The following is a 27,097-nucleotide window of genomic DNA, read 5'->3' on the forward strand; positions in this document are numbered from 1 at the left end:
ATTCAAACTCGGATGCACTTGAATTAAAATTATTTTCATGTTCGTCCCTAGCGACGACGTGATTTTGAACTTGAAAAGTGGGGAAATAGGTACAGCTGCACGCGGTTGTCTTAGTTGGTATTTCTAGTAATACTCTGAGAGTGGATTGGATATGAAAAAAATATCTTATAGGACATTAACAACTAGTTAACGAGCAAGAAAGTAGGTACTATTTACCTACTTTCAGATTAAAGTTCACAGGTACATTTTCACCACCCCTGTTGTTTTAATTGGCGAGCTCTCGTTTTAAGCAGACGGAAAACCAAGTGATATAAAAATATTTTTTTTTGCCACAATTACTCCTTCACAATTGACAATAGTATCCGTATGGCATAACTACAGGATAAGTAGGCAATTTGAATAATAATTGCAATAACGCATTGTGTATGTAAATTACGTGTAATAACATTGCGCGCAGCAAGAATATTTTAAAGGCATTCGCTTTATGAATGTTAATTTTTCCTATCACACCTAATGTGTAGTAAGTACGAAAGCCATATTTTTCAGTAGGCGTATAAAAATAAGAGCACTTCTAATCACGTTATGCATTTTTTTAATTATTTAGATTTTTCTTTTTCATGCCCGAGGCAACTGTGATTAAAACCATATTCCTTTTTAAGGTCGTTTGATTGCAGATGCTTACGTGATGTACACAACGTCCAATTATAAAACAAATGACAAGCAAAACGTAGGACGTCCAAGCCCCCATATCTTTGTCCGAAAACTATTTGCTTTACTGGCACGAGTTTAAAAATATATCAAAGACTTATCTACTACAAAGTCTACAATGACCAAATCAATCGCAACATACCTTCGCGGAGCACAGTTCGCAGCTTGCAACCATTAGAAAACGATATGTACCTATGTATGACACTCACGGTACTGGCAGATCCAGTGCAGATAGTCCAGATTACAGCCTACATCGTTCCATAGCCAGGCTCTTCCGCCGTCCAGGACCACGCAGTTCTGTTCACCGTTGTAATTGTTCGGCTGGTCTTTGCCCCATGTCGGTTTTGATACTAATTCGCCTAGAAAGAGAGTGAAATATAAGTTGATATGAGTATAGTGTAGTAATCTAGGTAGTATAAACTGCTTCGTTGATCGAGTCGTCGCATAGATACACGACGTCTCGGGTACGATTCGTGGTCGGGCCAAAATCACTTTGTGAGTTTTAAAAACTTGCCGTCGTACTACAAAAACTTTTAAACTTCTGTTGAACACTTATCTAAAAAACGACATATTATGACGTTGAAATAAGGAACGTTTTGGCACATTTTTTTAAGCAAGTGTTCAACAGATGTTTAAAACACGTTGATGTTTTTGTAGTAAGGCCATTGGTTTCTAAAATAAGAGTGGTAGAGAAATAGTATGAATCAATTTAATCAATGCCAAATTGTTATCAGTATGAAATATTATTCTGATGCTTACCGTCAACCCATTTCCATGTCCTGGAAGTGAGTCCCGGTTCCTTCTGGGCGCCGATCCAGACCAACTGTGTCTTCAGCTGTGGTTTCCTTCGCTCCAACTCTTGGATCAGGAAACTCGCTGTGGCACCCTGTCAAAAAAATTTATACCAATTAGTTTGAAGTGACTCGTAACATTCAAATTCAAAAATAAAGTGAATTGTACGTTCTTTTCATGTCGTTGCAAGTTTAGGTAAGAGTGGGTTTGCGCAACTCTTAAAACAAGCATGACTAAAATAATTCCTTTATGTTTTATCAAATAAAGGGCAACCGTTTATTTTTATGTCTTTTCTTTTGTGGCGATATAACAACAGACATAACAGTTCTATTAATAATATACAGGTCTTTTAAAACATCGAATAGAACTTTTCACTGCCTTGCAATAGGTAACTATTGGTAAGTTCCGTCTTATAAGACCAATGAAAAGCGAAAAACGGTTTTTAGCCAAACGACATACGTAACACATATTCCATACAAGCTTAATGCGATGCGTGAAAAACGACAAAACCGTTGAATTATCTCTTTGTGATTGATGCTTTTGTGTAAGCTACATTAATGGACAGTAATTTTCTTTATAATCATGGCTAGGGCTGCCATTCGTCCGGGTTTCCCCGGATTTGTCCTCGTTTGGAGGCCGTCCGGGGGCCGTCCGGGCGGGGTTTCAAGAAGTGTCCGGGGAAAACCCGGACACTTTTCATGTAAGGAAGCACATCATTGAATTTAAGTAAATTTTAATAGTTAATAGATTACAAATTAGGTATTATTTTGTTTAAAAAAAATCGTACTCGTTCGGGGAAAAAATGCAATTTACGCCAAATGTCCGGGTTTTTCTAATGTTTGTACGGGTTTGGCGAAATTCGAGATGGCAGCCCTAATCATGGCTAAAGTAACTGTAATTTAATAATAACTTAAGTGGTTTTCTTTTGACGATGGTTTTCATCTTTCTTGTTATAACTGTCACTGAGGAAGTTAGATGGGACATACTTGAACATTACTTCGTTATTGTTAAGAAACTTTAAGTACAGTCAAGTTAAACTTATGGAAATAAAATGTTTATGAATGCAGTACTGAATTCTATGGATACTCAGGTACAATAAAAAATCGAACGTGGCAATATTGCCTATAACCGGCAAACTTTGCTATTAATCGCAATAAACTTCAAATTAAAGCGTTCACCAACTCGCTATTGTTATGTAGAGTTATTTGCGTCAGACTAGAAAAAACACATGATTTTATATGACCACTCGTCACTCTTTATATATAAATCTACATTTTATTACTACCTAATAAAAATATGTAATGTAACATGGTGCTGATCTCAAATGCACTGCAGATTAAAAGGTCGGCCGACAGTTAATCCAATGGTCGGCTTTTAAAGAGAATCTTGATTCCAATCAAAGTTTTCCAGTCACGGCCAGTTTCTTCATCAAAAGTTAAAGTTAAAGTAATGTCTAAAGTAAAAGTAACGGTTAAATTAAATTTTTCTATTAGTTTTGCTGTCACTTTAGCCTTGAAAAAACGAATTTGACCGTTACTTTTACTTTAGACATTAACTTTAACTTTTGATGAAGAAACTGGCCGTCAGTCTGATACCGGCTAAATACTTGATCTTTGTAATGTGTGCGTAACATTCATCTTCATACTGATTTATGATCCCAAACAAAGTATCGGCCGACTAAAAGTTTGCATTGTACTCAATGTCTGGTACTCTTACAAGTAGCTCTATCGACTAAAAAAACAATCAACAATTGAGTTATTTCTAACCATAGGTGTGAACGAGGTTTTTGCCCACCATACAGTCACAGTACTACAAACATCTAGCAGTCGGCATTGTTATCCATTGTCATGCAAATCACTTTCTGATTAGAGATTTACAATGAAGGAAAAGCATCCATATTGATGACAGTTGAATATACTTTGTAGTGTTCTACTTGAATATATGTCACAGATTTCCCTTGGGACGAGAATATATTGACGCGAGGGCATTGGACCCGATTGCAGGTTGATAATGCGGTAATGTGGTATTGCGATGTAAGTGCACTATGTAACAGGGATAAGTGTACTTTGTAGCAATATTGTTAATGAATAAAAATGTCCCACTTTTTGTGATATCAGCTACTTTTATTTTTGCTGCCGGATTGTCGGAAAATTGACGATACTCTGAAAGACTTTTCTAAGGGGCGCTGGTGGGTTTTGAAACTCTGTTATTCTCTGACATTCTTTTGCTGGCCTCAAAGTGGCAGGATGTCAACTAGATAACGTCTCATAATAATTTCCGTTGTATAATATTTTTTTCTTACTACATAATTACATCTGAATATGTTTAATTGGAGCTCGGTTCTTACCTGAAATCCATGGATGAGGTCTCCGCCATGCGTCTGGCATTGCTTCCTGGCGTCATCGAAGGACATCCCCTTGGCCACGTTGAACTCGTAACAGTTCCTTGAGAAGGCGGCCAGTTCGATGTCCGCAGGAGCGCTGGTCGGAGCACAGCGATCGTTCGAGAATTCGACAAATTAAGAGAATAGAATCGAGATAGAGAGAGTCAATAGGTCGGAGGTAGAGTCGGAGGTAGAGTCGGAGGTAGAGTCGGAGGTAGAGTCGGAGGTAGAGTCGGAGGTAGAGTCGGAGGTAGAGTCGGAGGTAGAGTCGGAGGTAGCAGAGGAGTCGTCAGAGAGAGTCAGAGGAAATCAGAGGTAGAGTCGGAGGTAGTCGGAGGTCGGAAATAAATCGGAGGTCGGAGGAAATCAGAGTCGGAGGTAGAGTCGAGGTAGAGTCGGAGGTAGATCAGGTAGAGTCGGAGGTAGAGTCGGAGGTAGAGTCGGAGGTAGAGTCGGAGGTAGAGTCGGAGGTAGAGTCGGAGGTAGAGTCGGAGGTAGAGTCGGAGGTAGAGTCGGAGGTAGAGTCGGAGGTAGAGTCGGTGGTAGTGTCACAGATAGAGTCGGAGGTAGAGCATTAGATAGACATACCTTCAGTAGTGAACACTTCGACTTCGCACAGTGACAGAGAGCCCTCAACTCCTACAAGCTGCAGGAATACATGTTGTCCCACCAGCGGCCGAGCGCACGTGAACGTCTTCGTTATACCCTCGTCTGAAACAATAGGTATTTATTACTGTCTTGTGAGAATATTAATAGGTGTAGAGCAGATCAAAGTCTCCCTGCGGCATCTTCGAAGCTAAAAATTTTCTTACTCTGCGGTCACCTACACGCATATATAGCGCGGTGAGTATGGGCAAATTCCCCGATCTTTAGGGAGGTTTTGCCCAGCAGTGGACTGTTTTAGGCTGTGGGGATGAGGATATTTTCCAGAGTAATGTTTTTTGTATGAAAACTGGTTCTGTGTTACCCTAGCTTCTACGAAGTTTATGTTTGTCTGATTTCATCGTAATTTATGATATCAAATTATAGAAAAAAAAAACAAAGCTTCAATTAGACAGACTTGTGTGTTTTTGTTTATTAACTTCTGTTTATTGTTTATTGTTTGTTTGAATCTTATAGGCTCCGGAATTTCTGAACCGATTTAAATCGTTATTTCACCGTTGGGAACTCTCTTCCCGAGTAACATAGGCGTATATACCTGTACGAGCAGTAGATCTAACAACTTGTATTACATAAATAATTATGAATATTCAGAAAGATTGGATAGTGTTGGACTTTAACCAACTTCAGCAGAAAAGTTTAAGAGTAATTCAAAGAGCCTTTAATACAAGTTTATAAATAGAGGCATTTGATGTACTTGACAATTGTCCGTGATTACTATTCGCGTTGCTCGCATGTCGGCTGTGCATCTTACGACAACAGGAATGCACTACGGCTGACTATCACACTGTGATGCAACTATGCAAATATAATATATAAAAAGTTAGGTACTGTTTTCACAAAAGGGCTGTTTACCTATTGTAGTATAATATTTTTTTGGTATGAAATAAAAAGAAATACCTGTACTCTTTATTCGGAACATAATAGCGCTTTTTGCCTAGGATTAAGTAGTTACCTAATGATGATCTTCGGGTGATTTTATTGTTTCATTATAAACTTGGTACTCTAACCTCCATACTCATTAGACATTTAATGGCTACTTAAGTCATTTCTTAGTGAAGGATTCCTTTGACAAATCTGTCACTAAGGAGTAATCATTAAATGTCTCTGAGTGCGGATTTAAGTTTCAACTTTCGATCAAAAATTCATTAGTTATATTTGTCGTCTCAATTTTGCCAATACCTAGTTTATAATTTATTCTAAGTACTTTTATCATATTAAATACAATAAGAACAAATTGAAACTAACATAGCATTCATGGTTTCTATTTTGAGACGCACGTGTATCATTTGGCAAATTGTAGCTCTACAGAATAGTTGTCTAGCCATATCGCTGTGTGATTTCAGTTTCATCAATATTTGGATTAGGTACCTATTTTATTTCACTTAATTGAAGTACTTAGTTACCATGTTATCAGCCAAAAATATTTTTTTAGAAGAATTATTGCGTCAGCACTACTAATATCAAAACTCACTTTTTAACCAATAAATTGTTAAAATAAAGAAATGACAAATATTTAGAATTGAATCGACATTACGACACTTCAAAGAGAAATACAGAAGTAACAAAAGAACGTCTTCATTAACACCGTCGTCACCGCTTCTCACAATGATTCAATTACAAAATTCAAGTATCATTTCGCGAGCCGTTCTTAATTACCCAATAAAGACGCTACGGTGTGACAACCGCGCATAACTAACTCTTCATAAACTCTTATTGGCTGTGGGAATCTTCATTGTCGTTAATAGAAACCGCACCACAGTTTAGAAAGCGTAAGTCACTTTCGCGTTTATTCCGCTGGGAGTTTTACATCGCTCGTCCGCGACGCTCGAGTGACACAATGGCTCGCCGCAATAAGGCAATGGATTGCGTATTAGAAGTTTGATCGTGCGAACACAACGACAATGAGAGGGCTTATCTCGTATGTAATTAAAACTGCTTGATTTAAGATTTGCACTTTCTATTGATGCTTTGAAAGGGAGTGTGTTTTCCTAATTAAGTAACTGTTAGAAAAATAACTTCGTTTTATCTCATAAGCGGAATCGCGGTTATTAGGACTTCCTCGTAAAGGTTAATCATAAATAGATATTGTGTTGACAACACAGTTTTTTCTTGATAATGATCGATATCGTGTTTAGTTGTTATTGTCTGTAGACTATTCTTGACATGACGTCTATGGTAAGACCAAAAGTAGTTTGTTGAAAGGCAAACAAAATATTTATCTGCGATGTAATGATCATTACATTACAGAAATACATGTAATAGAGAAGGGACGTTGTTTAGTCATAACATAAATTCGCAGAAAACTATATAAGTGACCTTTTTACTGTTATTCTCGTCTCATAATTGGCCAGTATTAATATCATATTGCGATTTTAATCACGAAGCTAATAAATTGTTTACGTAGGTTTGTTAACAGCGCATTTTACCTTCACTAACGACAAAACAATAGGACGATGATGAAAGCACCGCAATCAGTCTAGGCGTTCTAGCGTTAAGTCGTAAAAACGAACTGACAGATACACTTTCCTGACGTTATGCAACTTATCCACGACTTGTGGCATTTGCAGTGCATTCAGTTAACTGCATACTTTGTAACAATAGCCCTAGGTTTTATGATATTTTTTATTACGAATTTTGTAAATGCAACAGTATGCTTTCTGATTAAGCCAAGTTTCATATAAACAGTTAAACCAATTTGGATGAAGTTTGACACAGATATTTAAAGGTTTCTTAGTTTTTTGTCCGGTGTGAGAACTTACCCAGGGACGCGGGAAAAACCGCAGAAAATAACTAGTCTTTTATAATCATACAATACATGTGGCGATGTTAAAAACAATACGCAGTGAAGTGAAAACTATAGGTTATGTAATAAAAAAACAATGTTGATAGTTTTACATAATTATTTTAATGTTGGCAGTACATAGACGGGGAAGGTGTGAGCGGAAGCGGACGAGGTTGAGAGAAACATTTTATATGGACACATTAAAATAGCAATTATAAAACTTAGTAGGCAGTTTTTACCCGCGGTTTCACTGTAAATTAAGCATTATAGACGTTAACCCACATATTATTGTACATAAAGGAAACTACGTAAGGCCCCCATAACTAAACAAGGAAAGAACAAGGAAACCTACATAGCCGTGCGAATTTTAATCTTCTCGTCCATATCTTATAATATGCATGGCTCGTTGTTGACACTCGCACAATCCCGGGGACCGTTTCGCAAGGGACGGTGACTGTTGACAAGACTCCCGCTCGCAAATGTAATCACCCCCGCTACATCCACACCCTGCGTGGACCATGTAGTATCACTATCGTTAGTGACACTTCCATGGTCCAGATCCCATCTCCAGTCATCCATTCTGGCCATGGACAGATCGTGCCGGCTAAACTTAAGTTTAAATTTAGAATAGCATGCACCGTACCGCCCGCTATATCATCTTTCATAAAACCTCTACCTCGCGTCACACACGCTGGTCAATTAGTCCAAGTACTATTGCAAACGTACATTATATCGCTCAACGAATCAACTGTCCATTCAAGAATGCAGCCACTAAAGTATTACGAAACCAAACGCACCTTTGATTTCCGAAAATCGTAAAATTAATTATTTTTGACCTTCAATTTTATTTTTATTTTACTAAAATGCTAATACCGCAATGAAAGTTATGTCTGGAATTTGTATATGAATGTATTTGTATCTATCCGCATTTTTTTGAATTTGTAGGTTTTACAGTTCCTTCCTTTTCCTTGTCCTTGAGTGGGGGCAAATATTTCAAGTATTTTTCAGTTGTTTCGGATTTCCCTAAATAAATAGCACGCAGTCACGGCAATCATCAGCTCTCGAAAAATACTGAGTAAATTAATAGGTACTTTTTGTTCGAAAAAAATCCTGTCTAACCAACAAATGTTTTGATCTTTGTAACACCAAACACCAACAGTAGTTTTGGGCTAAAATAAACACGCAGGTACAAAGGCCACAGACAAACATTCGACACAAAGCTCAGTAGGTTTTGTTTCAAATGCCTGTTCCATGGTGGCCAGTGCATATTTGCTCGACACAGATTCCTAACCAATACATGCTGGTTCGTGATTCTACGGGAACACACATGAAATAAAAATGTGTAAAAGTTTATTCGTACAACAATAACGGATTATTTTTTATTGCTGGCAAGCGAAAGCCTCTTCTCAGGCTAAGAAGATACGATCATTGATTGACCATGCTTGAGAATCAGATTGTAAGTGAACAGCACAATTTTATCAAGTGATCACTTGAACATAAACTTTATTCAATTAAAGCCATATTAGCTATACAAAGCATATCACACTTGACCTTTGGAAGAAATTAATGACTTAGATGGACAGAATGTACCCACGCAACGAGTAGAAGAAGAAGAAGAACAAAAGTTATTTTTTATTTTTGAATTTGTTCCTTTGAACTGGTTAATGATAATATCTATATGATATCAATTTGTGTATTAGAAGCTTCTCCAACGCAGCTGGGAGCAGCCTAGGCTGATAATGCTAAAACCGATTCAGATAAGTACTGACGATATTCATCATCTCCCGAGAATTTTCCCATCTATGTTGGGGTCAGTTTCCATTTTAACCGGAATCTGCTGAGTGCCAATGTTTTACAAGGAGCGACTGCCTATCTGACCTCCTCAACCTCCAGTTATTCGGGTAACCCAATACTCCTAAGTAAGATTGGTTGTCAGACTGACTTGCTTCTGCCACCCGGTAACGACTGCCACGTAATGGCGTCGTCGACAAAGATATTCAATGACAACCGGGACCTACAGTTTATTGTGCCCTCCGAAACACGGTAAAACCAGATTTGAATGTTGACAATATTAAAGGGAATAACGACGTACAAAGTGCAACAGATCCCGACAAAGCGCTTTAAGTCGCGTCAAGCGGCTTCAATGACATGCTTGCGCTGACCCGCTTACACACCGGTTTCCAACACTTCGTAGAGAGCATGTGAACTAACCGACATCATTCCAACTTTCTTATGATTGATGTCTGCCTGAGACACGTACTGTCTTGCTTGTGTCAATTATTGACTATGAAGCTGGTATTTAGAAAGATGGTTTTAACTAACAAATTAACTTTGGAGCTAAGGAAATAGAAGAAATTAAAGTAGCTTCAAGCTTGGTTTCATATTTATGTGAAATGTAAGCTGAAAGAAATATTTCAACCTTAAAGACGGCATTGGACATTTGATGTGCAGGAATGAGGATCATTTTGTATATTAGCCCTTGAGCACGAATTTAATATTGATGGTAATAGAGGGAAAAGGACGACCAAAGAAATGATTGATGAATCATGTGTAAGACGATATGACTGGAAATAGTGTTACTTGTAATGTAACATCAAACAAAGAACTATGGAAGATGAAGACATGCTGCGCCGACCCCAAAATGAAATAATAAACGAATAACACATGAGATTTACCAATATGTATATTCATAAATGTCTAAATCATAGACCATTTTTGAGCAATATTTTTCTTTCGAGCTTTTGATTGAGTATTGCGTGAAGAATAATTGTTTCTTCACCAGTCATAGAAATTTTAAATAATTGGAAAAATTCCCAAATCTATGAGAATATTGAAGATCAAACGACATGCTTCCATACAACACGCTTCAGTAATGTCACTTTTTACAAACCACGAAGAAAAATCTTTCATAATTTTTGCAACACCTAGTCAATTGGCTGACTCATTAATTAAAATTATGAACATCCATTCCCATTCAAATATCCATTAACAACATTTATCCATCACCAACGCGGTTTAAAATCATAATCAACATTTTGAACAATTAAATTACGACCTACAACCATGATTTGCACTCCAATAAAATCACACCAAGAAAACATCCAAATATTTTGCTGTCAATTTTAATAAACACCAAACGCTATTAACAAAGCTCTCAAAAAATAACCAAGAAAAACTAACAACCTCCTTATATTTAAGAGAATTTAATATTATACAGGGAGTTTTGGTTACGGGGTAGATTTATCTTTAGCCACCTCCGTTCGGGGCTAAAGATAAACCTACTCTGACGGAGTAATGCTCCGCTCGGCGAGGAAGCTCTCGGGGGACGCAATTGCCATGCGCAGAACCCCAGCCAATCAGGTGCGACCAGACTGAACCGTATATTTTATTTATTTCAAAATTGCTTGTACTTAATATGTCCACTTTTATTATTGTTCCTAATATTATAGTCTCCTTTATAATCAAATTGGTTTAGACAATTTTCATGTAAATTTTCAATGAGCCTTACTCATGTCGCGTGAGGGTGCAATCTGAGCATGCGTAGTGCGAGTTTTTACCTTATCTACAGTCTGTGAATGTCGGTGCACTTTCAACTGACAGCCGGCAAGTCTGGCATTTCGAAAATCAGATAAATGCTGCTTTTCGATTTCCAGTCATGAGAATTTTAAGCCTTACGTCACTTTGATATTATTTTTGAGAAAAAAATGGTCCAAAGTATTTTGTCGTTAAAAAATATTGTCATTACACCAGCTTGTTGACGTTCGTATACAAACACGGCTGAGGTGAATGACCCCAATCAATTCCAGACAGGAATCCCCCTATAGGTAGCTATAGGATAGTATTGCATAGCTCACCCTAGTCTGATCGCTAATTACTTATTTGGTTGCTTTGGGTCTTTGTGCTTTGTCGGATGTTGTTTTACAGGCAGACGCTTGCACTTCCTTATTCGAAGCTGTGTTTATAATGTTGTCGTATTGATTGATTTTAGTTTCTAAGGTTTTTGTTTTAAAATGAGACGTATTAAAAATCTTTACGTTACTATGGGGGCAGGAGGGAGTACCCTGATAAAACCTTTTTATATCTGCTTTTTTTATTACTTTGTTGGCGTGATTAATATACATATTGGCGCCTTCACCTTTCTAGTGCTAACGGTCACTGAGATTATCCGCGGACGGACGGACGAAAACTAATAAGGGATCCTAGATTACTACGACGAAAAATGTTTGTGCAATAAATTCAGATAGAAATCAACCAAAAATGTTGTACTAACAATTTAGGTTACAAAACAAAAGAAAAGCGTTATTCTATTTAAAATAAGAGCATGTCAAGACCGAATGAGTCACAAGTGGCTTTTGTAAACGAGATCAAAAAATGTAATGATCCCGGCTTTATAAATCTCTCACATCGTAAACAGTTCACCATGACCGATTTGTAAGAGTAGCCGCACACTGACGACTAAACAGTCGGCCCACAGTTGACCCGACGATAGGCAAAAAACAATTTATATGAAAATCTTGAGCCCAATCAAAGTTCTTAGACAGCTTGATACCGGCTAAATACCTGATCTTTGTAATGTGCGTACTAACATTCATCTTCATACTGATTAAATGAGCCCAAACAAACTATCAGCCGACTAAAAGTTTGTAGTGTGCCCTCTAAGTCTTGTAAGATCATAAGTACAAAATGAACTATGGATTCTGTAAACAGTGCACTATATGTAAGTGTACTTGTAATCTATTTTTATTGAGGAAATAAGGCCGATGGGGCAACACCGTGGAACCCTTACCTAACCACATTTGTTTTTGTATTTCCTTTCAATTTTGTAATGGCAGATAAATAAATGCTTGTACAAAGTTCTTATGAAGTGTGCTCCGATTTATTTGGTTTAAATAAAGGTGTATATTACATAAATTCTTTTTACTCGATACGCCAATTTTATATTTTTAACAATATATTTTAAAACAATAATTGATTTGACCCATTTTTTCGGGCTGGTATAGTAGAGTTATGAAGTGAACTCAATCAATTGAGTTATTTTTGAACTGATCCGTCGACATGAAATATTTTTATATTTTGAAATATTTCCATATAGTTTTCAGGGCAATAGAACAAAATAAGCCATCGTAACGATTTCTTTAGGTATTAAAGGGCTTACAACAATTAATGTTGCTTTGTTCTTCGAGAAAAATTTATAAGATTTTATATTTTTCAATGTCAAGAATGGATTCGAAGAAACTGCCTTATTTCTATCATAATAAAAATTTTAACTGTATTTTCCTACTTGTTTCGTAGAAAAAATGCTATCTTATAAAATGACAATGTAACTAGAAATTATGATTGAACACTATTATTTAATTTTTAAAGGTATTTCTATGTTTTGTGATGTGTTTAAGACATCCTTGCTTTCGTCATTTATGCATTGAATATCTAAATCTAAATTAATGGACTAAATCTACTCACGTTACGTATATTTGTATACGATATGTTTGCTTAAACCTTAATACAGAGAAGGTGGCCCGGTTACAGTCTGTAACCGGGCTATGTGTGTCTGTAACTTACAGACTCACAGTATCAATAAACAAACATTACATAAATCAAGACGAGATGCAACAAGTTGCATCTGTTAAGTGCCTTATGGTAACTATTTCAATTGACAACATTGATGCCTCATAAATTGCAACAACAAAGAATTCAAAGCTTTACATTTTCTTTTTTAATACCAATCTATTGGAATTGCACTACAAACGATACCTTTTGAAAATTTATCTTTTCTCTTTGTAACAACATAGTATTCGTGTACTATTTTTGGATCCAATGATATTTACTCACCGATTGTTCCGGGAAACCAGGCACAAAGCGGGTTCCTTTGTAAATCCGTGCTGCTGTTGCCAACTCTGATTTCCAGGTCTTGCAGGGGTTGATGACCTGGCAAACAAGAATGTAGGTCAATGAAAATGCCCTTTACATAATGAATATCAGATTACAACTGTTTTATTCAATTAATCAGTAATAGCGAATAAATGCACGATATCGTGTATGTTGTGAAGACAATATAATTATTTCCAGGTATTAATCATACAAGAAGAATATAATTTTATGAAATGTGAAGATGTATTTTGTAATTATAGGCACAGGTACGTATGAAATATCGTGCATGTAAATATTCGAAACTTATTTACAACATAATACGCATAGGTACATAAAACACGGCGATTAGTTCGCTAGATATTATTTGTGTGTCATAACGGCAACTTTCACGCAAATTATCTATTAATTACCGATACCTGCAGCGTTGGGTAAGTTTTACAAAACGTTCGGCTCCGTTACTTTGTACCGAGACTGGCCATTGACCGCTGGCAATTGTTTATTTAATTGAAATGTCATTACTGTGCAATCCCCTATGGTACCTACCTGCGCAATTTTATACATCACCAATGTTTTTCCCAGAAAAAACTCGTAAATAGGAACGTTATATAGTAGCCTTGACTTTCAATGAACTGATTTTAAGCTCATCTATTATGTCATGAAAAATTCAGGCGCAAATACTTTATTCTCTTTGAGGTGTGTTCGATGCTAAATAGCATGATAATCAGATTGGCTTTCCAGGAAATATTGTAAAACTGCCAGTTAGCTCCCTGTAAATTCCGAGAAGGCCTGAGATGGATATGCTCGTATGATGCGCTCATAAAACCGTTTTGAAAGTTCCTAATATCCATGTTGATTCATATCATTTTCTAACCTTTACTACGTTCTAAATATACTGAAACTTTAAAGCTGCGATACGGTTTAGTTTAGATCTCCGGGATATTCTAGAGTTATTCTGTAAATGCACTGAATATGTTTAGTTCTACAATATAAAGTATTTATAGAAGACAAATTTTGAAACTTCGTGATACTATTATAATATGGACAGGAGTGAAATAATGAACGTAGTTTGATATTCACAAATGATTTGTGCATAATTATAGAATTCTGTTTGTTGGGTTTAAATGTGATTTCTATTTTAGTGGCCGACCTAGACTAGTTAGAATTTGTAGCTTACGTAAGTTTTGGTAACTTTAATAACTTAGTTGAGACTGGATATGTTTGACAAGATATCTGTCTTTATGGATAATGCTACGCAAACTATTGTGTAGCAATTTTTTTTATTAATGTGTAGTTTACATACTGGGTACCTATATTTCACTCGTGTCGACAGATTCTGGATTCAAGTTAGATGAAGTATTGTCGGAATTGCGCGATTATTTTTTGATTGATTTAACATAATGCAATGATTACACTTTCACTTTAACCTTTGGTAATAACTAAAGACTGTATTTTGTCTTACTTTTTTTCTTACTTACGAATTTTGCTGTTGATTTTAACTGTTACATACTTATTTGTATAATATCGGGACTTAATCGCAATATATTGCAGGTGGAATACCTTTTTCTGTGCCTACTCGACGTTTCGGTTGATGTGTGTGTGTTTGTGTGTGGCCAAAATCGCGAAAGTTTATCAACCTCAATTTGTAACTTACCACAACATCCTCTAGTGGTGACCCTGACGACTTTGACAGCATAATGTCTGAGCAGATCAACTTGCCACCAAGGGGAGGCTTCCCTCTGCGTCTCGGTGCATCTCTTGCCATCGTGTTCTGTGGTCTTCTCTCCGTCGTTACCGTTCGCTGCGGCGCCTCCACGAACCGTGGTCGATTGGTTGGCTGGCTTTCTGAACGCCACGTTCGTTCCTGGTGGAGGAAATTAAGTTTTAGAGTCTTGAAGATTTGTTTAGAAATTGGTATTTTCAGGAAAATAATATAGTATATAATCCTGCCTATAAAATACCTATGATGATAAAGCGATACTAAGATGTATTTTACAACTCTAACCTCATTATTTTACGTGTTTTAATAGAACTACATCCTTACTCAAATGAACCAAAAATAGACTAGGTATTACAACTGTGACCTACTTTTGAGTAGTTTTCCTACTAAATAGCGTTATCATTTTACGTACTAGTACGTTCGTGTTACGTTGAATTAACGTATCCTTTGACCAGAAAATGTAGTATTCGGAGTTTTAGCTCACTAAACTGACCGCGGACGACCGCGCACAATTTGTAAGTGAATTCTGTGTGTTTGTATATTTGCTTGCGTTTTGATGATAATGTTTGAGTTTAGTGGTAGTATTTAGTAAATAATAGAGTAACTGGGCTTTGTAGAAACATTGCTGACTATAGCGATGAAGAAACTGTTTTAGCGTTTGAAGCTAGTGGTAGCAAAACTGTAACTTCAGTCTAATTGGTAGAAGAGATTATAAGGGTAAATATGTGAGCTATAAAGACTACAGTAAAACTTGGACAGTTATGGATATATTTTCGAGACTTATTATTAAATAGGTCAATGACCGACAGCTTACTTCCTAAGGATATAGAGCTTTTATTGGCGTCACCTCTACCGCTGTGGGTGCAGGGGTAAGGGAGTGTCAGACTCTTACTGAGTAAAACCCACGGTGTTCCTTCTGGAGCCCTCATGTACGTAATTCTTTCAAACAATCCCACAGCCCAAGAATACTCACAGGGCTTAAAGTAATTAAGAAGTTATCACTATAGCAAAATCGTTTGTATGTCAAAGCCACGATTCAGGCTCTGCCTAGTGTGGTTTCACGGTAATTTTTGTAACTTGTAGTTTGAGCTACCAATAAAGTTATTATTTAATTGATATCTTACCACAAAACGGCACGTCAGCGGTCCAGTCCCCTCTCAGCGTGCACTCCCGTTGATGAGCCCCGAATAACTCATATCCATCATCGCACTCGTATGTCGCGATGGTACCAGGCTCTATGTCTCCTGAAGGTAATGAGACCCTGGCGTTTGGAGGCACGGCAGGGTGCCCGCAGCGGCGATCAGCTGGAAAGAAGAAATAGGTTATTGAAAATCGTATTATGGGAACATTTTTTTACACGTACAACAACAGTTCTCGAGACTTAAAGAACAAAAAAAAAATTCACTTCAGTTTAATATAGTTGAAGGTTTAATGACGTTTATGGTAAAACAAAACGCTCAAAACGTTCAAAGACGTCGATGATCACGAGAATAAGGCTTCTATCATAAAATCACTGGTGGACGAACCGGTCTTTGACACACGGGGCTCATACATCGTGAGTAAAATATTCAAAAATGTATCGTACGTTGATAAATTGAATCCGCCGCGGAGAGCGGTGGCTGCGAGGCGGTCGGCCGCGCGGTGTCCGCCTAACCACGCGGAAAACCACCACGGAATCGACTTACTTGCGGCGGAAAATTCATGCAGTATTTTACTCCCGGATACTACTCTAAAAACATTTTTATTGGCCCAGTATCGAATATGGGTCACACTCCGAGTATTAAAAAAAAAACAAAAAACTATGCTATGGTGCTGCTGCTTTTTCCACGAATTTATTAAAATACGTATGTATGTTTGAGTTTATTTTTGAGTAACATAGTCATAACATATGATGCATATATCCAACATGTAATAGTGTACGAAATCATTTCAAGTTACATAAGTGTTACATTGAGTTATGCCTCTGAAACAACTAAATAAAATGTTATACATTCACGAAACCAGTCCATAATGCAACACCAAATATCATATTAATTTATTAAGTTTAGACTTCTAAGGTTATTAACCATACGCGGTTCTGACGACCTATAAGAAGGTCTTCACCGCTCCGTTATTAACTCGAGGCCACATGAACAAAATAATAGACATTATTTAAATACTTAATTATAATACAAAACAATGAGACATTCCATTTTAAACTCTAACTCCTATTCCTAGAGTTTAGATTCGATCGCATGCATTACTCTCTTTACGGAACCTCAGAATATCGAACAAAACGCTCGTTTATGTACTAATGTCATGCGAAAAGAAACGCGGAAACCACAATCACGTACTCCATAGATTTTTACAATTCAGACTAGCAGAATCATATCGTAACACGAGTGATACATTGCTGGCAATGTTACAGTTAATTGGAATGGATGGCTTCATAGTGGCGCAATGTAAAGCGATCTTATCGTAACGTCTTCACGGATGCGTTAGGTAATAATATGAACTGAATGCAATACTGATACGGGAGTCTAGAAAAACTGATAGAGCGATGTAATCAAGTGATCCGCTTATGGACGATGTAACAACTAATTGACAGCGGGATGGTTTATGTACCACGACTTTGGAAGTCGAAGTCTCTTAAAAAGTCGTCAAGAAACTTCTTTGGTCTGAAAGTGGGACAATGACATGGTGACCACATTTCCCGTGGTCGGGAAATGAGGCGAGACTCGGCCCTAGTAATGAACTGTAGTGAGTCTATGGACATAGCTGTCGCCGTAACTTAGTGTCTGAGAATTTTGTTACAAGGTTGATGAGATCAGCACTAAAAATCACTACACATTATATTTTAAAAGCTTGGCGAAATAAATTATATAAAATTTATTAAAAAAAAATAATAAAAACAGTGGCAGAATATATAAAATATTTCTTTCATTGATAATTGAGAAAATAGCAATATTTCCTAGATTCCACTTGATACAGAAATCTGCAGTATCGCAGCTTAACAACAAGGGTGCTTTAAAACAATTATTATTTTTAATTGTTTGATTCAATAAATAAATTTGATGCAATTTTTTAAATATTTTTATTTATAGTAAGTGTATATATTAGGTAATAAGTTAGTTGTATCTTAGTCTTAATATTTATTATTAAGTTATTGTGAAAAGTTATTTGTAAATAAATCAGTAAGAATTTAAAAAAAAAAAATATTCTCAGAATTGTGTACCAGATAACTCTACACAAATATAAAATTAATACTAGCAGTTGTAAAATATGAAATGAAAATATTATCCGGATATATTGAAGGGCTTTCTGTGAATTTATTTCGCTTTATTTTTTACTATTAATAGAGTTTTCGTTACTATGCAGTATTTTTAAAATAAAATATCATAAAGCTTTAGTTACATAAAGTATTACTATTACTGGATTACAACTTAAACGAGCATTCTATGTTTGTAACTTCTCAACAAATTCCACCCCGTTTGGAATTTCATTAAATTCATATTTATTTCGAGTTGGGTTTTCATAAGTAGCCTCAGACTCGGATTTGTATAAATAGCCCAGGTACACAATTGCATTTCTTGCACTGTTCATTCACGCAAAATTAACCTAAAAATAAGTTTTATATAATTAAAACCAACGGTTCTCCTGAAATAGCGTAACTCTAAGCTTTTTTTAAAATATCTCTTTTTCATGAATAGCTTGTTTTGGTGTAAACTTGTACAGTCAGCTTCAAAAGTAGACAGCTAAACAAATCTACATTTTCTAAACTGTTAACACAAGCGCAACTTTTAGTGCTTTGCCAATTTTGATCATGTAAAATGTCAGCCACTTTTGAAAATTTCGACAGGCTCAGTTACTTTTGCCGCTGACCGTTCTTGCGTCGTTCGGTCTGTCTGACCATAGATCTCTCGTTTGATTCAAGGGACGTCATTCAATATGCTGACCTGAGCCTACCATGAATACCTGTGTGTGCCTAATGGAAGTGGTCCATTACTAATATTACTATAAACCAAATGTTCACCTAACTCCTCTCACTAGACTAACAAATTGACTAAGATGTTGCTATGTGCAGTTTTAACCTTTTAAATAAGTAATAAAAGATACAACGTAATGCCTTGTTATAACCGAGGTCATTCGACTTAATAATGTGTTAGAAATACCTGTTGTTCATCAACAATATCCATTACAACATAGCTATGCAGCGAAGGTAGTTAGGTGATATTTTGGTAAATCGATTAGGCTTGAGACAAAACAAAGACCAGCCAGTTTCTTGCACGTGTTTCTGAAATGCTTTGAATATCGAATACAATTCCGACAACCATCAGATAGTTGGAGATTCAATCACCGTCTGACCTTTAGAACAACAATACAAAAATGAAAACTGCATTGCCATTTCAAGTTCAGATTTTTTAATTAATGTTACGGCGCATCTTCGGTTAGAACATTTAAATTGAATATTATTTTCCATTTCCCGTGTATTGGTTTGGCTTCCCAGACTTCTGGTTGCATAAACTAAATTGTATTGTTGTGCCTGAGTAAAGTTGAAGGTCATCTTCAGGAAACCTGGAATTTTGTGTCTGAAATTGTTAACCTGCCCTTGGCAAGTTTGATGGATACCGCTCATTCCTTCTCTATGTATGAAAAGGCCTGAAGCGATACCGGGAAATATCAAGTGCAGACTTTCATACGCAGAACTCCCGCCGCAAGAGCACTAAGAACAAGTTACCCATCTTCTAATGCTAATAATGCATGATTACATATTCTAGGAATATATCTATGAACGCTTAGCTTCTAGTATCAATAATGAAGATATTAATCAGAATAATAAATTAATCAAATGATTCATAGAACTTGCACTAATAAGCATTCAAACGAAGAGAGGTCTACGATAAGCACCCATAAGAAAAACCGTTCAAGGCTTTTTTATGTCGATCAGGAAATCCGCCCATGAGAAAAAGGCTGCAATGTAAAGGTGTGACAGAGACCAAGTAAGTCGGTATAGTCTGGATAAAGTTGTAAGTACTTGTGTGTACACTGCAGACTGTTTAGTCGGCCCTAGGTAGGTTTTTTTTTGAAAATCTTAAATTCAATCAGTACCTAATGGTTGTTACGTGTGTACTTCCATTCATCTTCATACTGATTTATGGGCAAAAATCAACTATCACCCGACTAAATCTTTGTAGTGTGCGCGCGCTCGTACGAATACCAAAGGTTTTCTCTAATATCGATATCCTTTTATAGGCACTTTTAATTAATATTACAAAGAGTACTACAATCAGAGTACTAGAACGTAGCTCGAAGCATTGCGACAGAAATAGGTGTAGCAGTACTAATTCCTAGGGCTTCCACGGGAAACTTTTTTCTGAGCTTTTTTGTCCTGACTTGGTTTATTTTCATAACCCTAGAAGGAAAACTTAAAATGCCTGAATATATTTTTGAAATCATTTTTTGTTCACTGTTTGTGTAACTGAACTTTAGGAGACTGCCATTACTTGTAGGCTCCTCAATCGTTTCATTATTTGGGAATCTTGCAATACAAACAGTCAATTATAAATAGAACTCTATCTTTCAGACAATAAGGTGCTATTTTGGGTGTAATCAATATCGCTTATATACAAGATAATTCCGCAATCTGCAGCCTGATGTAAGGACACGTTTCGATTCCCTCTATTGTCGTGAATGACGATGTCTCGGCATACTAAGTGATTGAAAGCTTATCGTGTCGGACAATCGCGTGACAATTAACCAGATTTCATTATGACGCAGTTAATTTGTATTCGATGCAGCTTATGTTATTGGTTAATCAATCTTAATTAAGTATTTACATTTAGCAATTATTTTTGTAATAAATAAAATGGTAATAATATTATTATGTAAGGGAAATCTCTGTAAATAGCTCGTGCGCACGATACTGGCCACTATAATTTATTTACCCACACGAAACATAGAGGTTAGGTACCACAGATTTTTTTCGTGACTAATATAGATTTTTCGTCAATTTTCATTCAAGCTGAGTTCGGGAACTTTAATCCAATTTGGCTTCGTTCTACACAGAGAATATCTTGTGTACGAAGATGTTTACAAACAAAGTCGGATACACCACAACTATCTGTTTGTAGCGTATACGAGTGAATGTTAGGTCCGAGTGAGTAACTAACTTGGTTAACGGGTGCAGCGATCATGCGCATAGTTAGTTCGACTAAACCACTGTCAAATATTCGTGTGTTTACTACCTATGTGTTTTTGAAATTCGAACTTAGAGAATTTTGTTTTTGAGTGATGAGGTATCAATAATGTATCAAACCGTCTTACCACAAAAACTTTTAAACTTCTGTTGAACACACGTCTAAAAAAAAACAGGTTATGACGTTGAAATATGGGCCATTTTGCAGCCACACTTTTTTTAGACTAGTGTTCAATAGATTTTAAAGTTTTTGTAGTAAGGCTGACAGAGTCTTATAATTAAGAGTGAACCAAGCTTATATCTTGATGCACAATAATTGCATTAGTGTCACGCCCCATTAAATGCAGGTTCCATTAAATTATTAATGACGAAGTTCATCGTGTTATACTGTTTTTCTACTTCTACTACTAAGTTCATTAAACTTAATGAAATTGATCTTGTAAGTCTGAAAGATGCAAGCCCTTGAAAATACTTGCACATCTTTGTTACGTGAAATAATGAGCAAACGTATTGTAAATTGTTAATAATTACTCTCTATCGTATCTTTCATGTATTTGAAAGTATTACGTTGATCTGTACGAAGTTTTAGAACAAATAACAAATGAAGTTACTGGGGAGCTGACCCATATTTGGCTATTAGGGTTTTCACATGCATTTTGATTCCAATACGCGCCAACTACTCAGCAACATTGTAAATTCGTATTAGGTATCTTAAAACTTAAAAAGTATTTAAAATGAGATTGATTTTACCCATGGAGGGAAGAAAGTGACATGAAGGATCTGTTATATCTTTAGATTATTATTATTATCTTTAGATTTTTATTTTTTTCTTGATTCTCATTATGACAAGACCGAAAACTTTTATACATAATTTGTTTGGATTGTTGTGTAAATTCTGTGTATACCTTTTGTGACCTTTCGTGTAAAATACTGTGTTTCATGTAAAATTAATATCTACAACTGTGACAACCAAACAAATCAAAATGATTCGTAATTCACGTTTTAACTTCTCATTAATGGAGCGGTCAGTAACGTCATTTCGTCAATCCCTCTGATAGGTTTAATCAATTCAGAGAGTATTGGGATTTGCAGGCTGTACAATACACTACATATGATTGTCAGGTGCCTTTCACCACCGTATCAATGGTTTTAGCCAGGGCAGTCGTTACCGGTAGTTAGAAGCCAGTAAGTCTGACAATAGTCTCACCAAGGGGTATTGGGTTGCCCGGGTAACTGGATTGAATAGGTCGGATAAGCAGTCGCTTCTTGTAAAACACTGGTACTCAGCTCAGCTTCAAGTTAGGCTGGAAGCCGACCCTAGCACAGTTGGAAAAAGGCTCGGGAGATGAAGATGAATGGTTTCATTCGAGCTACACAGTAGCCCGACGTCACTTCACACGCCTTTTACGAAGCGAAAGTCAAAGTTTATGTTCTATGAATAATGGATATATTATGCAACTCTTGTTGTTCTTTATAGTGATGTCAACGGCTTATAAAAATAGTAATGCTATCTTTTGTCGCGGCTAGACATGAATGATGAAAGGCTAGGAAAGTATACCTATGACATGAAAATGTGACTGGGAGATGCGCGTGTGAAAGTTGATACATTGCAGATTAATCTACTCATTTTCTTGTAATTATGTATGACAAGTATTATTGCGATCATAACATATTTGTAAATAAGTCGGATTTTTTTAATAGTACGGTTAGGTCATCGCAAAAATATCGAGTGATGTACTAACCCAGTTTTGTGAGTATTTTGGAAGATTGTAAAATTGTTCTATTTCCGTAACTAACAATGATTTGATATGTGAAGATGCTTGGTTATATAAACAAGTGAGGTCTTGTTATTTCCATCATCTCTATAAATAATAAAAAAATACACGTTGACGTTGTTGGGTTACTACGTCGGCCCGATTGTCGATAGTTTCGAAAAAAGGTCATATACCTCTGGACGACGCCGGTGCGAGTTTCTAGATTGCAATAAAAGTTCTCAACTTTAATCACATTATAAACAATTAATCCAAGATTTTTTCCTAACACTTCACTACACTTATTACATGACAGCCAGCCATAATTACACAACAATTATCACATCACTATTGTTAGATAAAACTGAAGATCCATTCAAGATGGCGGCTTGCGTGCGCGCAGTCATCATTTAGAAACGGCGACTGTACACGAATGTACTAGGAAACACACTTTAATATTTTCTAACGGCCATCAGGCAATTTAAAACATAAATTTCTAATGGGCTTTATGTAAGACGTAGTTTTCTCTTAATTGAACAAAATCGAAAGAGCTTTAGACTTGTAAGAGTAGTAGGTACAGTCAACTTCAGGTCAGTGGTAACAGTTTTATAGGAAAATCGTACTTATTACTATTGAGTTAAGGTGCATGACAGTTACCACTGATGTGCAGTCTACTGTACCTACTTTGAAATGAACGCCTGTGTCTACTATTTCTAAAGAAGTAGAAGTCGGCATCCGGATTATCCGTCGTCGTGGAGAGGTAAACTGCGCTAATAAGCCAGCGAGGAAGTGATAAACTCAGGGATAACGTTAATAAGGACAACGGAGGATATCGTATTGTTGAAACTATAATGTGAATCTTACAAGCGATGACAAAGACTTAAAAAATTACATAAACAATTAGTAACTTGGTGCAATAAAACTTGGTGAAATTAAAGAGATTATAAAAAATATGCCTGTCATGCAAAATAATACATAATTATAAAATACCTAAGTAAAGTTTTTTGTAAATATACAATTCATTAATTTCTTTATGTAAAAGTCAGGTATTTGTAGTTTCATATAAAAACTTTTTTGCTTTAAGTTAAGTAGAGTACATAATTTCACGATGATCTACATTTCGCAAAACGTTAGTAACTGTGAAATTGATTACAGCTATTATGACCGGAAGTTTTTACGGTAGCATTTTAGTTCATAATAAACTAGATGTTTCCCGCGGATCTACTTCTTACACTCGTACAAAATATAGCCTATAAGTACTGCTTGCCATAGCAGTTTAGAAGCCTTTAGGGTGCAAACAAACAAAACTTTAGTTTCATGTTATATTAGGCTCCGAAGCTACTGAACCGATTTGAAAGAATCTTTCACTGTTGAAAAACCTAACTCTTTCCGAGTAACAGGCTATATTTTAACCTAGTAAAGGTACCGTTGGCTAGTAATATGTAGTATATAATTATAGATTATAACGATGTTTGAGTTCTGTTGACCTAAGGGTGCGTCCACATCTGGCGAATGTGCCGCGAATGTGCAGCACGCGAGCCGAGTGCGAGCTGCCTGCGAGCTGCGCGCGTGCAGTCACTGCAACAGTTCGGTGCGCCTCTTTAGCGCAACTCATGCAAGGCTCGTATAGAGCGCGCGAGCGGCGCGCGATCTGCGCGCACTCAGTTCTCGCCCGCACAGTTCCGTAAACTGACTCAGTACTATCGAAGATTGCAGACGTCGCGCGCCGCCTGCGCGCTGATCGCGTGCGGCGCTTAGGTCGCGCGCGAGCTGCGCGCGTGCTGCGCAGAAGCGCCGCACGAACAAAAATGCACGCGCGCAGCTCGCGGGCAGGTCGCAAACGGCTCGCGAGCTGCACATTCGCGGCACATTCGCCAGATGTGGACGCACCCTAATAGGTGCAATTGCTAGGTGCACGAGATGAGATAGATGCACCTTTTACATTCTCCATCATTATTTATTAGCCAATATTTTATCTGAAGTATATTGAGTTTCATAACGTGTTAATATTAAGTAAGCACATATTGCAAACTTAGATTAAACATCTTCAATAACTAATGAGATGAACTAAATACACGACGTAATATTACTTAGCAAAAAATATAAGTATGATGAAAGTCAGTTTACATCAATATACTGTGATTTAGGTAATTTATTATTAGATAGATAAGATAAATAAGTGCAGCAATACTATTACAGTATAAAACTAGAACTTCCATTAATTACATGGGAACTTTTTCCTGGGGAATATAATTATACAGAACACTAGATATCTTAGCTCTACTAAAGTATGATTATTTAAAAAAACTTCTGAAATTACATATATTACGTTCAAAATGATTACCTACAAAAATACTTATAATAGCTGTACTAATGACCTCTAAAAGCCATCTTCAAAAGTGTTTAGCGATTTAGTGCGAATGTCAACAAACATCAAATTGATGCAGTGTAGGAGATTGGTACACTGGTGGCGTGAGGCTTCCTCAATCTCCCATTTAATTATATGCTGGAATTCGATCCTGTCTGTGATCTGACTTAGCGGATATCAAAACAAACATAGTATTTCTCTATATACAAATTAACAGAAATTATGAATCTGACAGGATCGAATCAGGTACTAAATTAACTCTTAATCACATACATACGCCTATCAATTTATTAAATGAACTATTTTACCTAAATCGACGAGAATTATTAAATTTAACTACAACTATTTCGAGCGTTACTAATTAGCAAACAAACTGGATTCAACTATTAATCTTGGGCACAACATAATATTATAACAGTCAATTAACTTTGCAATTAATATAAAAAATACGACCGGATCTTAGTTTAGCGTCCTCGGTGCGAAGGCTTCTAAATTCTTTGTGCTTATAGGTATGTAGGTCACTTTAACATAATACGTTAGGTTTAGATGACAGGCTGTCTTTCAAACTACAGTATAACCTTGTAAAATCTGGAGTGTTCAGAGGACCTCTGATGATGGTTGTGGTTGGTGGACGATCTGGCCAAGGTTGCCGGGAAGCAGTGGATGCGGGTTGTTGAAGATCGAACGAATTGGCGAATCCTGGGGAAGCGTAAGTTCAGCAGTGGACGTCTTTCTCTTTTGGTTTTATAGTCACTGACCGATAGTGCCAATACCGGAAAAACTAAATTCCTACGAACCATTTTTAAAGTACGCGATGTCCAGGAAAACTAGCTTGAGGATGTGACAACATGTCTAGTAGGTACTCCTGTTTATATCATTCGTCAACTGTTGACCAGCTCACTATTACATAAACGCGCCTTGATACGATTTATGTAATGTTACGCGAGGAAAATAATAAAATCGGCCAAATTTGGATGCGCATGCAAACCTGCGTTATGCAACAACTGTTGCATATTGAGACTGTTTCCTTGTTTTTGTCAATGGTTCGCTTTGTCGACTTCAATCGTACCGCTAGTGCATAACAAGTTTCTATCTTTGCAGTTTTTGTTGAGATATTAGATAATTTGATACGCAGGGCTAGGGCTGCCATCTCGAATTTCGCCAAACCCGGACAAACATTTAAGAAACCCGGACATTTGGCGTAAATCGCATTTTTTCCCCGAACGAGTACAATTTTTTTTAAACTAAATAATACCTAATTTGTAATCCATTTACTATTAACATATACTTTAATTCAATGAGGTGCTCCTTACAAAGGAACCCGGACACTTCTTGAAACCCCGCCCGGACGGCCCCCGGACGGCCTCCAAATGAGGACAAATCCGGGGAAACCCGGACGGATGGCAGCCCTACGCAGGGCTAACCCAAAATGGACGCGGAAGAAGTCGTGGGGGACCAGCTAGTCATAGATACTTTTGGTTTGGAAAGATGGTTAGAATGTTTTTTAGGTTCGGTTATTTAGTGAAAATGTTTTGCTCTCTAATTACTTCAGTTTTTAATTTCAGTTTACCTACTCATAACTTATGTATGCATGTAGGTCAAATAATGCCCTCGCATGATCTTCATGACAAATAACAAGAATGCGTAAAATTAAGATTTGGCGGTCACTCAGTGTAGGTACAAGTAACTTAAGTTTAACATTACAGCTACGTGCAATCATCACAAAAAATATAGTCCAACAGTAAGCAACTGGCTATGACATTCATAACTTGTGTCCAATTTTCAATCATAGAGGAATGCAGTAAAAACTTTATGGTGGTTCAAGTAATAGATGTCAGCGTGGATAGGAACGTTGGCCGTGAATGGTTAGATTCACGCACCTCACGTATT

At 36.7% G+C, this 27,097-nt stretch overlaps 1 protein-coding gene across 1 annotated transcript in view; it reads right to left on the reverse strand.

Moving 5' to 3' along the window:
• LOC110373013 (sushi, von Willebrand factor type A, EGF and pentraxin domain-containing protein 1) overlaps nt 1-27,097 on the reverse strand; it is a 102,109-nt gene that overhangs the window by 11,682 nt on the left and 63,330 nt on the right. The window contains exons 2-8 of the mRNA XM_021330097.3: nt 16,038-16,217; nt 14,848-15,057; nt 13,158-13,253; nt 4,472-4,594; nt 3,848-4,011; nt 1,468-1,594; nt 918-1,067 (exon numbers count right to left, since the gene is read on the reverse strand). Of these exons, the coding sequence (XP_021185772.2) occupies nt 918-1,067; nt 1,468-1,594; nt 3,848-4,011; nt 4,472-4,594; nt 13,158-13,253; nt 14,848-15,057; nt 16,038-16,217 (1,050 nt within the window). The remainder of the gene's footprint in view (nt 1-917; nt 1,068-1,467; nt 1,595-3,847; nt 4,012-4,471; nt 4,595-13,157; nt 13,254-14,847; nt 15,058-16,037; nt 16,218-27,097) is intronic.

The sequence above is a fragment of the Helicoverpa armigera genome, chromosome 1 (genome assembly GCF_030705265.1).
Source record: "Helicoverpa armigera isolate CAAS_96S chromosome 1, ASM3070526v1, whole genome shotgun sequence".
Classification (NCBI taxonomy): domain Eukaryota; kingdom Metazoa; phylum Arthropoda; class Insecta; order Lepidoptera; family Noctuidae; genus Helicoverpa; species Helicoverpa armigera.